The following is a 17,202-nucleotide window of genomic DNA, read 5'->3' as shown; positions in this document are numbered from 1 at the left end:
TTTCATACTTTTCTGGACCTTGACAGTGTAATTTACTTGGCAGGCAATCGGACAGTCACAAGCCTCCCGGTTTTCATCCAAAATATCTTAAATTGTGTTCCGAAGACGAACGAAGCTTTTACGGGTTTGGAACGACATGGGGGTAAGTGATTAATGACAAAATTATCCCTAGGAGTATCCCTTTAACCCTGTTGAAAAAACCAGCATATGCTGGTTAGGTATGTTTAGAAGCATGGCTGCTGATTTGAGCTGGTTTAAGCTGGTCCTTAGCTGGTCATATGCTGGTCCTAAGCTGGTCCTGAGCAGGAGCTAGTTTCTTAGGACCAGCACATGACCAGCTTAAACCAGCACATGACCATCAGCCATGCTTCAAAACATACCTAACCAGCATATGCTGGATTTTTCAACAAAGAAGTTGTTTAAATTGAGTTAAGTTTTTTTGTGAGAACATGTTCTGTTTAAACTGAAAATAAAACATGACTGGCAGCTGTATTATGCTTCTGTAGCCCCCTATTACTAGGTCACTACTCAAATGTACAAATTTGTGACATTCATATTGAAGGTCTCGGACCTTTGAACTCCACTGTAACAAGGGATGGTACAGTAACTTGTGGAGGGTTTTAACTTACGCAGTAAACTCAGTGTGGCTGCCAGTGCTGTCGTCAGTCAGAATCAACATGTAGCCTATATTACATAACTAGTGTAGGTTTTGAATATTATTGGGGGGATTTTGGAAGGAATTAATGCACTGACTCAGTGTGAGCTGTTTCAATGACACTATGCAGCACACGCAAACACCACTGGTGTGAGAACAGTGTTCAGAGGAATCTGAGACCAAAGCTTTGACCTTTCGTGCTTCAAAGAATGTCCAGTTCTGTGTTCTGTACAGTGTTCTGCACGATACAACAAAATATTGCTGTTTTGTAAGACATGATGCATTGCTTTTTGATCTCATCAGGCCTTCTGATTTGCTAGAGTATGTTTTTTAGTATTTGCTCTGCAGGCAATTCCTCCAGAAATCTAGCAGGCGTGTCCCACAGAGCTGACACAGTGTCTCTGGGAAAAGCAACACTTAAATGCTCCTCTTGGAATAGCTCGCTTTACTTACTTACTCGACCGTTCTCAAGCCAAGTAATGGTGAAGGTTCTCCCGAGCTTTCTGGAACAGTTTCTGCAATTTTCTGGGGAAAGATGATGATTGTGTTAATCCTAAATGGAGTGTGGGCTTTCACTTGGTCTTGTTGTGTTGAACGTGCTCCTATATGAATAGCACAAAAAAGTAAAGATGTCTCGTAAATATGCAAGTCTCATTGTAATGTAAACAGTAACATGAAAAAATATTAATATAGTAATTTTAAAGTATTTATACATATGGTAGCATTTTTCTGCCTTAAAAGAAGTGATTTATTTTTTATGTAAAAAAAAAAAAAGGAAAAAATATTGAAGTAATAATAATCTTTAAAAAATATTAAGACAATATCAGATGCATTATAGTAATGAGAATTTATCAGTGAAATATGCTTAATTGTCCTGAAAATAATCTCACAATGAATAATAATTACATAATATATGTACAAAAATACAGTAAAAGCTCCTAATAGCTTTCTGTATGCAATGCAGTTTTTTTATGTGTGAGAATTATATAAAAAAAAAAGTGAAAGTGAAAGTGAAGTGACATGTGGCCAAGTATGGTTACCCATACTAGGAATTAGTGCTCTGCATTTAACCCATCCTAAGTGCACATACACAGCAGTGAACACACACACACCGTGAAATATAACAGAACACACTCAGGTTGTGAGCGTATAGTTCATGGTGGCAGCACCTAGCACATTCATTTTTTGACAGTCATCTGAAGTCTTTGCAGAACTCTAGCATGACTCTGTTCCATCTATAAATTTCATTCAGAGAATGTGAACATTTACACACAGTCATATATAAAGATGTAGGGCCCAGAAGAGTGTGAAATTCGATGTTAAACCTAGATGATCGTCTTGACTGGTGTGCTGGGGAAAGTTATGTTTATACTGTACACTCGTTCCAATGTGTAAAATCCATTCTCATTCTCCTATGGTTCTGATATTCTGTCTTGTACACGGGAGGCTGGTTTTAGGACATTTAGATGCATGCACACACACCTGTCTTTAGTTTTTTGTCTGGTATGTTTCAGCATGTTTTTAGAAAGTTTGACAGCATGGAATCAGCAGGCACCGTCTCAAGAGGTAATATTTCACTCAACTTTTCTTACAGAAAAAGCTGGTCATGATGGGTACAAACATGTCCGTAGCATTAGAGTATCTTGTAATGGAATACAGGAACAAGAGCAGAACTGTGGGCAGCAAACAGCCATTAGGAGCGTGTCCACACTCCCAGGAGTGGCATTAAGGCATTATGGTGAAGAGTTACTTCATTCCAGGAGAGTCTCTCCTGCTAGAGTCCTTATTCATCCTCTAAATCTTTAAACAGTGATGCTCTTAGACTTCCTTCCACAACTGTGGAGCCAGACTGCAGTGATACAAGAAAAACTCAATTCTGTTCTTGCATAAGCGCTGAGGTTTTGTGTCCTTCAAGAATAAAGGGCTGTTCGCTCATACAGTGCTCTGCAGTGTGAAAGCGATCGGAAAGTTATTCATTTGCGAAGAGTTGGCCAGTATTAGTCACTTGAGCGACAGTGAACTTTGGTGATGTGAGTGTGTTGAGTGTCTGCCAAAGTTGAGAGTATTTTAACTTTATGCAAATGAGTCGCGACTACCAGTTGGCTTGAAAACTGTCAGATACTGTATTCAGATGTAGGCAAAATGAAGATCAATTAATCAATTTATCTCTTTTTGAATGCCAACAATTTCTGACACAAATGTTTCCATATATATATATATATATGTGTGTGTGTGTGTGTGTGTGTGTGTGTATATGTGTGTGTGTATATATATATATATATATATATATATATATATGGAAACATTTGTGTCAGAAATTGTTTGCATTCAAAAAGTGTTAAATTATATATAAAAATAGTTAAATTCATTCATTGATCTTGTCCATGGTGTGATGTACTTTGCTCTGCTCCAATATTTTCTCCAGAATATTACAGAAAACTGATTTCTTGTCAAATTAGAATGAGATCTTATTTTTACCATCAATACATCCCAGTTGTGATCAGAGGGTTGAGAGATTGTATCTGGAGCAGGACGTGTGGAGTACTGGTGACAGCGTGCATGGTAGTGTGTCTGCTTGACACACAAACGGGTCGCTCATCAGGATTTTGAGGGCACGACAAGATGGGTTTGTTAAATTAGTTCATGCTAATCGGGTTGGGGAATTAGTTAATTCTCCCAGGATGCCTCAGTCCTTCATTTGACTGCTCCTCGTTCGTCATGGGAGGACTGACCTGACTGCAGCTATTTGAGAGATGTCCTTAAAACTGTTTTTTTTAGGTGTCTTAATTCAAATGGTTAAGTAGCTGTGTTTGTGTCTGTGTCTGTTTTCTTCATGTGTTATTGTTTTTATGGGTACTGAAAGTGGTTTGTCTGTGCATCTAGACTGAAAAAATATTTTTCATAATTAGTATATTTGTCGAATTTTCAAATACACACATCTTTAAAATAAGATAAATTTACCAATAAGATAAATTTATAAAGTCGTCGACATGAAATGAAAATTCACCTGTTTCGTTCATCTCTTTTGTAAATGCATATCATAGATCTTATTGTGAACAAATCACCTATGTATTTTTTTTTTTTTTTGACTTCGTAATGTTTCATCAAAATATCATATTTAATTCATTTGAGCACAACAGCCACAGCTCAAAATCCAATCAACAATTGATGAAACCAAGTCCCCTCCCTAATTTTTTTTCTTTTCCCATTATTGATTTTACTCAGATGTACGTCACAATACAGAGGAAAAAAAATCTGTCTATACATCTGTTTCATTGAAACTTTAACAAATAAAATAGGAATGAAGATAGTCTTCTTTTAAGAGAATAGATCTTTTTATATATTTCTAACCCTGTTAGCAAGTTTTTTTCTTATTTTAAGCATAAATCTAACAAAATGTAGTGATATTTACTCAAAAAAGGTGGAGTAAGTTAAACTTGCTTCTCATGTAAATGCATTTAGAAAATACCGATCATGAAAATTATTTTTGTAGTGTAAATGTCTGACATGTCATTATGAAATGTGTGGGACATCTGGGCAACTTGCAGAAAAGCCACAGAAAAAAATGATAACAGGGTAGGTGGACTGTCAGTGCAGAGGAGCCAGAAAAGAAGGTGGACAGATATTCCTCTGCAAAAGGAATGGTTTACCCCAGTAAAGGGAGGAGGGGCAAGTGTGGACTGACAGAGAGGAGGGGGAGAAATGAGGAGCGGGGAGTGGGGAGAATAATGTGAGCACTGCAGAGGGGAATGGCAGCAGCAGCAGTGTTTCTCTCTCTCTCACACACACACACACACACACACTTCCAAATAAATGGCTGTAATGTCGGGCTACGTAAAAAAAAATAGTATAGTATGGATGCTGGCACTGAGGTGGACTGAGATAAACAGATTATATTGATTGCAGGTGATAGGAGAAGAGGATGTGGGCTTTAACAAGAGACGTGTACTAGCCAATCAATGCACATCTATCTGCAGGAGAGCCAACATGACATCTCTGTTTTCAGAATGGTGGCCACGCACAGCGCACACTGCTATAATTCACCAGCCCTTCCTTCCTCTTTTCTCCCCCTTCCATTTCCTTATGCTTCTAAATAAACATTTCTTTTTTCTCTCCCTTTATCCCCTTCCATTACAGGTCTTTGTATACGTACCATCTCTTCTCATTTTTTTCTGCCTCCATCATCCATTCTCCTTGTCTGACTCACAAAGTCTGCTTTTCCCCATCTTCTTCCCCTGTGGTGTTTCCTCAGTGCAGCATGTCAATGAGACTGCTGCATTCACACTGTTCCCACTATTCTTAGAGCACTTTTGCAGTTTTGTTGTAGTATTTGGCGCCCTCTATCTGTAGTACACCTCCTTCTGATTGCGAAGGACATCTGCAGTGGTCCAAACTGCATCACAGCAGCCTCTGGATGTTAAAGTGCTTATTCTGTCATGTAGACTATTTTATTTTCAAGGGTCTTTCCATGCGCTTGTGTACCTGATGCCAACAGCTTATGGCTTTAAGCACAGAACGGGAAGGCTGGCATGCCATTTGATTTAGAAAATCTATATATAGAAAAGGGTTTTCAATCTTTTTCAGGCCAAAGACCTTTTGTTGTATTGTGAGACCAAGCATGGACTCTCTGTTACATATTGTTGAAATTGAGCATCGCCGTTTAAGCCTGGTCTATAATAACACGTGTTATATTATATTGATACATTCACATACTTAAATTGTAAAGCCATTAAAATAACTATTATTGTTACACTTAAATTTTACATAGTATATTTTAATGTGACAGGAAGAATGAAATGTTTACTTGAATTTCAGCTTCTCAAGGTTAGCTTTAGCTTGGATCATGTTCATTTGGTGTACAAAAAGTAAGGTCCCAATGAATGTATGTACTTATGCGCTCTTCTGTGCCATTTGATAATAGTGTGAGTAGTGTGTTCACACTGAAAATTCGGCAAGAAAACGTGCACTTCAAACACCTAACTGAAAAAAAAACAGTGTGGAATGGTTTCATGCGCTTTACTGTCGCAGCTTTCCTTAGCGGAAGGGGAATGGTTAGCAGACACTGGACGAGAAAATAACCTTCAAAAAATACATAGTGTATATTGTGTCATTTGGGACACAACTTTGGTTTACTATCAAACAATATTTATCAGAGCCCCTGTTGAAGACTCCTTATCTACAGTAGAACAGCAGTTTGCAGAGGAGAAAAAAGTCATGATGTTGATGATGTTTTAGATCAGACTGTCGTTATTTTTGCAGTTCTGCCACAGAAATGACACACTTCAGCTTTAAGCACTGTACCAGTTCTTTATTCCAATAGTGATCTCACTGATTTCACTGTATAATATTAATGTGCTCATCTTCTCATCTCTCTTTGTGTCTTTCTGTCTCTCTCTGTGTCTTCCTCTCTCTGTTTCCAGTATGTGGCGTTCGGCTCGCTCCTGTTCATCCTCATCTCCATCTCAACATTTTGCTTGGAGACACACGAGGCCTTCAACACCATCTACAATAAGACAGAGAACGTGACGGTGGGGAACGTCACGCGGGAGGAGGTTGTGTTTGAGGTAGTGACTGACAACTGGCTGACCTACGTGGAGGGCGTATGCGTCATCTGGTTCACCATCGAGGTGTTCGCCCGTGTCATCTTCTGCCCGGACAAGGCCGAGTTCTTCAAGAGCTCGCTGAACATCATCGACTTTGTAGCCATCCTGCCCTTTTACCTGGAGGTGGCGCTGAGCGGCCTCTCCGCTAAAGCGGCAAAAGACGTGCTGGGCTTTTTGCGCGTGGTGCGATTCGTCCGAATCCTGCGAATCTTCAAGCTCACGCGCCATTTCGTGGGGCTGAGAGTGCTGGGTCACACGCTCCGTGCCAGCACCAATGAATTCTTGCTCCTCATCATCTTCCTCGCTCTGGGGGTGCTCATCTTTGCCACCATGATCTACTACGCCGAGCGTATTGGCGCCGACCCGGCCGACCCCACGGCAAGCGCCCACACCACCTTCAAAAACATCCCCATCGGTTTCTGGTGGGCAGTGGTCACCATGACCACACTGGGCTATGGAGACATGTATCCAGAGACATGGTCTGGTATGTTAGTGGGTGCCCTGTGCGCCCTGGCGGGCGTGCTGACCATCGCCATGCCTGTGCCCGTCATTGTAAACAACTTCGGCATGTACTACTCTCTGGCCATGGCCAAGCAGAAGCTGCCCAAGAAGAAGAACAAGCACATCCCACGGGCGCCGCAGCCTGGATCGCCCAACTACTGCAAGCCAGACGCCCTGGCCATGGCCACTGCCTCGCCGCACAGGATCATGGGTAATGTGCTGGGCAGTATGGTGGTCTCTGGAAGCATGGCAGGAGACTGTCCTCTTGCACAGGAGGAAATCATAGAGATTAACAGAGCAGGTGTGTGTGTGTGTGTGTGTGAGTGTACCCATGTGTTTACGTGTTTGTGTGCATGACGTTTCTTTGCACTAATAGGTTAAATTCCCAACAATAAAGGTGCGATCACATTTACAGTTGCTCTGTGAAATTTAGCGGGTGAAATTGTGACCTCATGATTGGGAGTTTTGCATGAGGGCGAAAAAGTTGAATTTATCACACAGATTGAAAGTGACTACTGTGTGAGCTGTACTTTCTACATTGCCTCACTATTCACAAGCGATAATTTTGCCTGAAAAATGTTGCTTAAATTTCACTAATGTGACCGCACCTTAAAGGATTAGGTGTATGATTATATTATGAACAAAAAATGCTATTGACGCACAACACTTCAAGTGTGTGTATTTTTGTGTGTGTTGTCAACTAGCTCCATCTCACCCATCAAGAAAGTTCAAATGCCTGTGGTCATCACTTACAGCTCTTTATAATGAGCTGTCATCACCTAAATTGGATCTTTTATATAATCTTGTGTAATGTCTACACACATACACACACAAGTATTTGAGCGTAGTAATATGCAAAACTATGCTGTCACGGCCGAGTTAGACAGAGAACAGGAATGTTATTAAAATCATAGCAGGATTACGCTTCATGCGTTCCAATTAGTTTCTTAGACTACCAGAAAACATCCCACCCAATCAGAAGAGAAGGGAAAATGACCCTGAAACTAGCAAACAGCTTTTGGTAGATGATTGACATAGCGCTTACAGTACTATTTGTGTGTGCAGTTTATTTGCACACTCACTGCAGCAACACATTTTCCTAATCAGTATATTTTTATATATCCAGTAAAAATATTTTGCTTCTCAAGTAAAGTTTTTCTTGATGTAAGGATGTTTAACAGTACAACAAGATCTAAGAACTTTAAGATCATCTTTTTTCACTGTTTTTGCATGTGAAGGTGTCAGTCAGGTTGAGCCAGTGAGTTCATGCAGCCGAGAGAGCTCCGTCTGTCATTACTGAGCAGAACACAGATATACACACCCCATACTAAGATTAAGATGAGCCAGATTAGTCACGGCCTCTCAGATTAGCATATGCTATATTTGATCTATAATATAAGCAAAAGGTTTCAAATCACCAGCACTCTGCTTACTGCCACATATCTGCCGATATTTAGATGATTTCAACACCAAAGATACAGATTATGACAGATGAGAGTGCATCCTTATAAATAGGATGACTTTAGATCGTTTATCTTAGAAAGTAACATTTTTGGAACAAGCAGCCTCTTAAGTGGGTGACAGCTATAGTTCTCGGCTCCTCCTCTTTGTTTTGCTCTTCCATGGAGTTCTCACAGCTGGAAGTTCCCAAGGAAATGAAAGGGAGCATGAGCATCCTGAGACGCTTGCTGTGAGGAAACGCTTTAGCACATGTGACCTCCTGTAGCTTCAAACCATTCCCACATGCCCTTGACACCTACAGTACTGGCATCATATCCATCATGTGTACTGTTAATGAAGTTTTATTAAGTAGTGTAAAACTAAAAGTATGAAACATATAACAAAGTCATCTGTTTGTCACCCGTCCCCATGTGTGAGTGTGGTGGGGGTTTTTTGGCTTGCGTGAGAGGTGCTCTGATTCTGTAACTGATTTTATGCTGAAGGTTTACCCAAAATTACAAACCCATATGGTTACATTTTGTCAGTGGAAAACACAAGGAGATGTTTTGTCTGAGCTGCTCCATTTCATACAGTCAAATTGAATGGGGTCAATACAATAGCTTTATGTGAGGCACAGGCAGAAATGTACTCATTATTTACTCAAAATCCAGCCATGGTTTCCATTTACTTCTGTTGTATGAAAAGAGCAGCTTGAACATTGCTCTAGATTTCTCCTTTAGTTTTCCACGGATAAAATAAATCCATGTGGATTTTTAAAGAAACTAGGGTGAATAAATGTTTTTTATTTTATTGTATTATAAGTATTTTTATAATCTCTTCAATGGTTGTCATTTAATGGCTGTCAGGAAAGTGAGTTATATCTGGTGTAGTGAACCTTATGTCATGACCTTTGCTATAGACTTTTATGTCATCCATTCATCACCCTTTGTCACCATTCAACTGTGAACGTTTTCATCTTAACAGATTTCACGGTCATATGCATTCCCTTTCAGTCGGTCACTCTCGACGTCACGTCGGATGACCGACGAATTGGGATCTCGCTTAGAGAGACCAATCTACTTCGAGTGTAAACTAAACGAGCCAATGCACATTGGCATGCGATTATTGCATCCAGCTGCCGCTGATCACAGCGTGAGTATAAGTAGGCAGCAGATGCAGCGCATATTCAGGTTTTCGCTGAGGAGCTGAGCCGGTGACCCGGCCGCTCAGCGGTGGTACAGGAGCTGTGGCGACGGGACGTGACGTCTCCGTTCCCTCCTTCAGGGAACGAGGGTTACCATACGTAACCGAGACGTTCCCTTTCAGTCGGTCACTCTCGACGTCACGTCGGATGACTGACGAATTGGGATCTCGCTTAGAGAGACCAATCTACTTCGAGTGTAAACTAAACGAGCCAATGCACATTGGCATGCGATTATTGCATCCAGCTGCCGCTGATCACAGCGTGAGTATAAGTAGGCAGCAGATGCAGCGCATATTCAGGTTTTCGCTGAGGAGCTGAGCCGGTGACCCGGCCGCTCAGCGGTGGTACAGGAGCTGTGGCGACGGGACGTGACGTCTCCGTTCCCTCCTTCAGGGAACGAGGGTTACCATACGTAACCGAGACGTTCCCTTTCAGTCGGTCACTCTCGACGTCACGTCGGATGACTGACGAATTGGGATCTCGCTTAGAGAGACCAATCTACTTCGAGTGTAAACTAAACGAGCCAATGCACATTGGCATGCGATTATTGCATCCAGCTGCCGCTGATCACAGCGTGAGTATAAGTAGGCAGCAGATGCAGCGCATATTCAGGTTTTCGCTGAGGAGCTGAGCCGGTGACCCGGCCGCTCAGCGGTGGTACAGGAGCTGTGGCGACGGGACGTGACGTCTCCGTTCCCTCCTTCAGGGAACGAGGGTTACCATACGTAACCGAGACGTTCCCTTTCAGTCGGTCACTCTCGACGTCACGTCGGATGACTGACGAATTGGGATCTCGCTTAGAGAGACCAATCTACTTCGAGTGTAAACTAAACGAGCCAATGCACATTGGCATGCGATTATTGCATCCAGCTGCCGCTGATCACAGCGTGAGTATAAGTAGGCAGCAGATGCAGCGCATATTCAGGTTTTCGCTGAGGAGCTGAGCCGGTGACCCGGCCGCTCAGCGGTGGTACAGGAGCTGTGGCGACGGGACGTGACGTCTCCGTTCCCTCCTTCAGGGAACGAGGGTTACCATACGTAACCGAGACGTTCCCTTTCAGTCGGTCACTCTCGACGTCACGTCGGATGACTGACGAATTGGGATCTCGCTTAGAGAGACCAATCTACTTCGAGTGTAAACTAAACGAGCCAATGCACATTGGCATGCGATTATTGCATCCAGCTGCCGCTGATCACAGCGTGAGTATAAGTAGGCAGCAGATGCAGCGCATATTCAGGTTTTCGCTGAGGAGCTGAGCCGGTGACCCGGCCGCTCAGCGGTGGTACAGGAGCTGTGGCGACGGGACGTGACGTCTCCGTTCCCTCCTTCAGGGAACGAGGGTTACCATACGTAACCGAGACGTTCCCTTTCAGTCGGTCACTCTCGACGTCACGTCGGATGACTGACGAATTGGGATCTCGCTTAGAGAGACCAATCTACTTCGAGTGTAAACTAAACGAGCCAATGCACATTGGCATGCGATTATTGCATCCAGCTGCCGCTGATCACAGCGTGAGTATAAGTAGGCAGCAGATGCAGCGCATATTCAGGTTTTCGCTGAGGAGCTGAGCCGGTGACCCGGCCGCTCAGCGGTGGTACAGGAGCTGTGGCGACGGGACGTGACGTCTCCGTTCCCTCCTTCAGGGAACGAGGGTTACCATACGTAACCGAGACGTTCCCTTTCAGTCGGTCACTCTCGACGTCACGTCGGATGACTGACGAATTGGGATCTCGCTTAGAGAGACCAATCTACTTCGAGTGTAAACTAAACGAGCCAATGCACATTGGCATGCGATTATTGCATCCAGCTGCCGCTGATCACAGCGTGAGTATAAGTAGGCAGCAGATGCAGCGCATATTCAGGTTTTCGCTGAGGAGCTGAGCCGGTGACCCGGCCGCTCAGCGGTGGTACAGGAGCTGTGGCGACGGGACGTGACGTCTCCGTTCCCTCCTTCAGGGAACGAGGGTTACCATACGTAACCGAGACGTTCCCTTTCAGTCGGTCACTCTCGACGTCACGTCGGATGACTGACGAATTGGGATCTCGCTTAGAGAGACCAATCTACTTCGAGTGTAAACTAAACGAGCCAATGCACATTGGCATGCGATTATTGCATCCAGCTGCCGCTGATCACAGCGTGAGTATAAGTAGGCAGCAGATGCAGCGCATATTCAGGTTTTCGCTGAGGAGCTGAGCCGGTGACCCGGCCGCTCAGCGGTGGTACAGGAGCTGTGGCGACGGGACGTGACGTCTCCGTTCCCTCCTTCAGGGAACGAGGGTTACCATACGTAACCGAGACGTTCCCTTTCAGTCGGTCACTCTCGACGTCACGTCGGATGACTGACGAATTGGGATCTCGCTTAGAGAGACCAATCTACTTCGAGTGTAAACTAAACGAGCCAATGCACATTGGCATGCGATTATTGCATCCAGCTGCCGCTGATCACAGCGTGAGTATAAGTAGGCAGCAGATGCAGCGCATATTCAGGTTTTCGCTGAGGAGCTGAGCCGGTGACCCGGCCGCTCAGCGGTGGTACAGGAGCTGTGGCGACGGGACGTGACGTCTCCGTTCCCTCCTTCAGGGAACGAGGGTTACCATACGTAACCGAGACGTTCCCTTTCAGTCGGTCACTCTCGACGTCACGTCGGATGACTGACGAATTGGGATCTCGCTTAGAGAGACCAATCTACTTCGAGTGTAAACTAAACGAGCCAATGCACATTGGCATGCGATTATTGCATCCAGCTGCCGCTGATCACAGCGTGAGTATAAGTAGGCAGCAGATGCAGCGCATATTCAGGTTTTCGCTGAGGAGCTGAGCCGGTGACCCGGCCGCTCAGCGGTGGTACAGGAGCTGTGGCGACGGGACGTGACGTCTCCGTTCCCTCCTTCAGGGAACGAGGGTTACCATACGTAACCGAGACGTTCCCTTTCAGTCGGTCACTCTCGACGTCACGTCGGATGACTGACGAATTGGGATCTCGCTTAGAGAGACCAATCTACTTCGAGTGTAAACTAAACGAGCCAATGCACATTGGCATGCGATTATTGCATCCAGCTGCCGCTGATCACAGCGTGAGTATAAGTAGGCAGCAGATGCAGCGCATATTCAGGTTTTCGCTGAGGAGCTGAGCCGGTGACCCGGCCGCTCAGCGGTGGTACAGGAGCTGTGGCGACGGGACGTGACGTCTCCGTTCCCTCCTTCAGGGAACGAGGGTTACCATACGTAACCGAGACGTTCCCTTTCAGTCGGTCACTCTCGACGTCACGTCGGATGACTGACGAATTGGGATCTCGCTTAGAGAGACCAATCTACTTCGAGTGTAAACTAAACGAGCCAATGCACATTGGCATGCGATTATTGCATCCAGCTGCCGCTGATCACAGCGTGAGTATAAGTAGGCAGCAGATGCAGCGCATATTCAGGTTTTCGCTGAGGAGCTGAGCCGGTGACCCGGCCGCTCAGCGGTGGTACAGGAGCTGTGGCGACGGGACGTGACGTCTCCGTTCCCTCCTTCAGGGAACGAGGGTTACCATACGTAACCGAGACGTTTTCACTGATAAATGTTTTTAATTTCTTCCAATGAGGTCCAACTGCATAACGGGTCTCTGTCATATTCTCCCTCGCCTCCCCATCCTCCTTTTTCTTTCCATCTCTCTCCATGTCTTTAGCAGGCTTTGCCCCTGGCTTATTTCTGTAAATTGTTGAGCGGTAGCTCACGTCAGATTAGATTTGACAGCTGTGTCGGAAGCTATAAGAACAAGTGCCCCTGCAGCTTCTTTGTTTGAGTGTGTGTGCACATCTCACTCTTTCAGACACTCATTCATGTTGTGTATGTTGTGTGTGTTTGTGTATGCGATGTTCTGAGTTCCACTGCACCATTTTAATCAAGTGATGCTGCTCTTTTTGTAGCGCATCTATTTTTGCTCCTTTTTATTCATCCCATTTCATCCCTGACTTTTTTGTCTCTAATATCACATGCACACAGTACCACAAATAGTAACTTACTTTCTTTCTTTCTTTCTTTCAGACTCCAAACAGAATGGAGATGCTGCAAACGCAGCTCTGGCTAATGAGGACTGTCCCACCATAGATCAGGTGCACGGGCCAGATGACAGGAGTCCGGCCACCGGTGGGCTGGGGACATGCGCGGGGCGTGAACGTTACCCCCACGATAGGGCCTGCTTCCTTCTCAGTACCGGAGAGTTCCGCACCACAGACAGCAATGTCAGGAAAGGTATGCGGCACCCACAAACAAACACGTTATTATACTCATACTTTCAGTGTACATCACACAGAGCAAGCTCAGGAAAGGTAAGTTGTATGTTCAAATGCTTATTATTGCATATTAGGGCAAAGACCACATACATCGTAGCAATATATATATATATTTTATACACAAATATACATGCACTTCACAAAGTACATCAGAGGTATACGCATTAAAACAGACTCTCCCGCATCCATACTAACAGCATAGCTCCCCGCCTTCCCCTTATGCATTTCTCCTCATAATTCACCACATCAATCATTCTGAAGGCCGCTCATCATTAGCAAAGCTCTTACCACACACGCAATAGTAATTCAATTCATATCTTTGTTAAATGTGTTTAATCTTTGATAAAATCAGGACTTTTGAGAGAAAATAATCCTAGCGCAAGTTAAATTATTAACAGATATATCAAACAAATTCACTGCGTCTGGCCAACAAGCTCTTCAAATGCTGTCTTTCTGTCTATCCATCTACCTGTCTGTCTGTCGATATATCTGTCTATCAGTCTGGGTTGTGCAAAATTCTGAATAAAAAGAATTGGCTTTCTTTCAATTTAAGAGTTTGAATTTTATTGGCCACATCTCAGAGGAAGTTAAACTGGAATTCAAATTGGAATGACAGGAAGAGGAGTTTAATACAGATAATGCATTCTGTTTTTCCATCTTGCTTAATTTATTACATATTTTTTATGAAATTCCAAGGCTTCTAAAATATTTTAATTAGTTAACTCTTCTTCCTTACATTTAAATGCAAATTGCAATTCTGATTCCTGTTTTCTACCTAAATTCAGATTCAGGAAATAAATGAAAATTCCTGACTCAATTATGAATAACACAAAACCAGCTACCTGTCTGTCTCTCTGTCTAGTTGTATCTCTCTCTCTCTCTCTCTCTCTCTCGTTCTCTTTCTCTTTATTTGTCTATCTGTCTGTCTGTTTGATCTACCTGTCTGTCTATCTATATATCTACTGTATCTGTCTATCTATCAGGCTTGCCTTTGCTCTTTCTTGCTCTCATTCATTGATTTTTACTTCATTCTCTTTCTCTTCCTGGCCTCCCATCCTGGCTTGTCTCTGCCCATGTCTCTTTCCCTCCATCCATCCCCTCATCTTGCCCCTTTTCTCCTTATCTTCTGCACTTTGCATCACATCCTCTTGAATCTGCTCTTTTTTTTGCAACGGCATGATTGACATCTTCTGCCTTTCTTTCTATACTATACCTTCCTACTCCTGCACCTTTCCACCAACCTCCACATACTCCAAATACACCCCTCTACACAACCAAATCCTACAACCCCCCACCCACAAAAACACTAGAAGCTGCAGGCGCCAACCCAGTCTCCCCCCCAGCAGAGGAGTGGTTCAAGCCGGAAGGGCCACTGCTACAGCAGGACCTCAATGCCAATTCTGCCTCTTCGTGGATCAAACCATAATGAATCAGAGGTAACACTCAAAAAAGCAACCAGTGATGCAGTGTAGAAATTAGTTGAATGAATAGAGCTTAATATTTAATTATATCCATACAGTACAGTGCTATTTCAAAGGGAAATATTTTTTTAATGCACATATTTCAACAGGATAAAAATAATTTTTACAAAGAATATATTTAGCACGTTCATACATTAGAGCAACCATGGATATGAAACGCAAACATAACTAAGCCACACTCGGGACTAAAGTACACAATACTAAACTGAGCTTTTATAGAGGTTAATGTCTCTAAGAAATACATGACTTATCAGTAAGAGGAACAATATGCCTTTGAGTCAGAGGGGATGATGTGTTCTATATGTTCTGTCTCTGTGTTTGACAATTTACACACTGATATAACTTAAGTATTTAATATCTGCATAGACTAAATTCACACAGTAAGATCAGTCATGACAGTGTCACTTTTGTATTAATGGGCATTTTTTTGTTTGTTTTTTTCAATTTGTCCTGAATTAATTTATTCTAGCCTTTAATATTATTTCTAACCTAATAAAACATGCAACATCAAGTTCTATAATTCTAAATTATATCAAATCTAAAATAAATTAAGTAATGGGTAGTCCATAAGACATCTTAACCATAGAACACAATCAGTGTTGGGGAGTTACATGTAATGGAATTACATAATTTAATGACAAAGTAAGTGTAACTGTAATCAGAGTTGTTACTAACTAAACTGTTACTGAGAAAAAAATGTGTAATTAAATTACAGTTACTTATGAAAATGTTACAGATTACAAAGGGGGTTGCATCTGAATATTTTTTACACACATACAGATTTAATTAATTCCTTTCCCAAATTGCACCGACTGCTCTAAAATATGAGACACCAATGTTTCAGGAGTTTAGGACACAGAACAGGACACATGCTTATTTAATAACTCTTTTATTTCCTATTTGGGTTTATGTATATGCTTTATTTTTCAAGATTAACTTTTTTCGGCATTGTTAGATACCAGTGTTTCATAGCTGGTTTGATTTCAAAAACAGTATCATAGCGATTAAACTATATTTTGTTATGATTTTAAATCTGTATTTAACCTCAGAAATGACAGGAAGAGGAGTTTAATACAGATAATGCATTCTGTTTTTCCATCTTGCTTAATTTATTACATATTTTTTATGAAATTCCAAGGCTTATAAAATATTTTAATTAGTTAACTCTTCTTCCTTACATTTAAATGCAAATTGCAATTCTGATTCCTGTTTTCTACCTAAATTCAGATTCAGGAAATAAATGAAAATTCCTGACTCAATTATGAATAACACAAAACCAGCTACCTGTCTGTCTCTCTGTCTAGTTGTATCTCTCTCTCTCTCTCTCTCTCTCTCGTTCTCTTTCTCTTTATTTGTCTATCTGTCTGTCTGTTTGATCTACCTGTCTATCTATCTATATATCTACTGTATCTGTCTATCTATCAGGCTTGCCTTTGCTCTTTCTTGCTCTCATTCATTGATTTTTACTTCATTCTCTTTCTCTTCCTGGCCTCCCATCCTGGCTTGTCTCTGCCCATGTCTCTTTCCCTCCATCCATCCCCTCATCTTGCCCCTTTTCTCCTTATCTTCTGCACTTTGCATCACATCCTCTTGAATCTGCTCTTTTTTTTGCAACGGCATGATTGACATCTTCTGCCTTTCTTTCTATACTATACCTTCCTACTCCTGCACCTTTCCACCAACCTCCACATACTCCAAATACACCCCTCTACACAACCAAATCCTACAACCCCCCACCCACAAAAACACTAGAAGCTGCAGGCGCCAACCCAGTCTCCCCCCCAGCAGAGGAGTGGTTCAAGCCGGAAGGGCCACTGCTACAGCAGGACCTCAATGCCAATTCTGCCTCTTCGTGGATCAAACCATAATGAATCAGAGGTAACACTCAAAAAAGCAACCAGTGATGCAGTGTAGAAATTAGTTGAATGAATAGAGCTTAATATTTAATTATATCCATACAGTACAGTGCTATTTCAAAGGGAAATATTTTTTTAATGCACATATTTCAACAGGATAAAAATAATTTTTACAAAGAA

The 17,202-nt window shown here is 42.7% G+C and overlaps 1 protein-coding gene across 12 annotated transcripts in view; it reads left to right on the top strand.

Annotated features, from left to right (window-relative positions):
• Positions 1-17,202, top strand: part of LOC107729449 (potassium voltage-gated channel subfamily C member 1-like) — a 63,118-nt gene that overhangs the window by 26,933 nt on the left and 18,983 nt on the right. For 9 of the 12 annotated variants that reach the window (XR_001638578.1, XR_001638579.1, XM_016539949.1 and 6 more), the window contains exons 2-3: positions 6,076-7,060; positions 13,438-13,644. Coding sequence is in view for 10 of the 12 variants with exons in the window: in XM_016539949.1 (XP_016395435.1) it covers positions 6,076-7,060; positions 13,438-13,644 (1,192 nt within the window). In the remaining 2 variants the exon portion in view is untranslated. Of the gene's footprint in view, positions 1-6,075; positions 7,061-13,437; positions 13,645-13,882; positions 13,919-14,995; positions 15,162-17,202 lie in introns of those variants that run through there. The other 3 variants (XM_016539944.1, XM_016539952.1, XM_016539945.1) reach the window with 3 other exon arrangements.

The sequence above is a fragment of the Sinocyclocheilus rhinocerous genome, unplaced genomic scaffold (genome assembly GCF_001515625.1).
Source record: "Sinocyclocheilus rhinocerous isolate Xijiao unplaced genomic scaffold, SAMN03320098_v1.1 scaffold697, whole genome shotgun sequence".
Taxonomy (NCBI): Eukaryota; Metazoa; Chordata; class Actinopteri; order Cypriniformes; family Cyprinidae; genus Sinocyclocheilus; species Sinocyclocheilus rhinocerous.
Note: the sequence above shows the minus strand (reverse complement) of the source record. Positions and strands in the feature narration are given on the sequence as shown.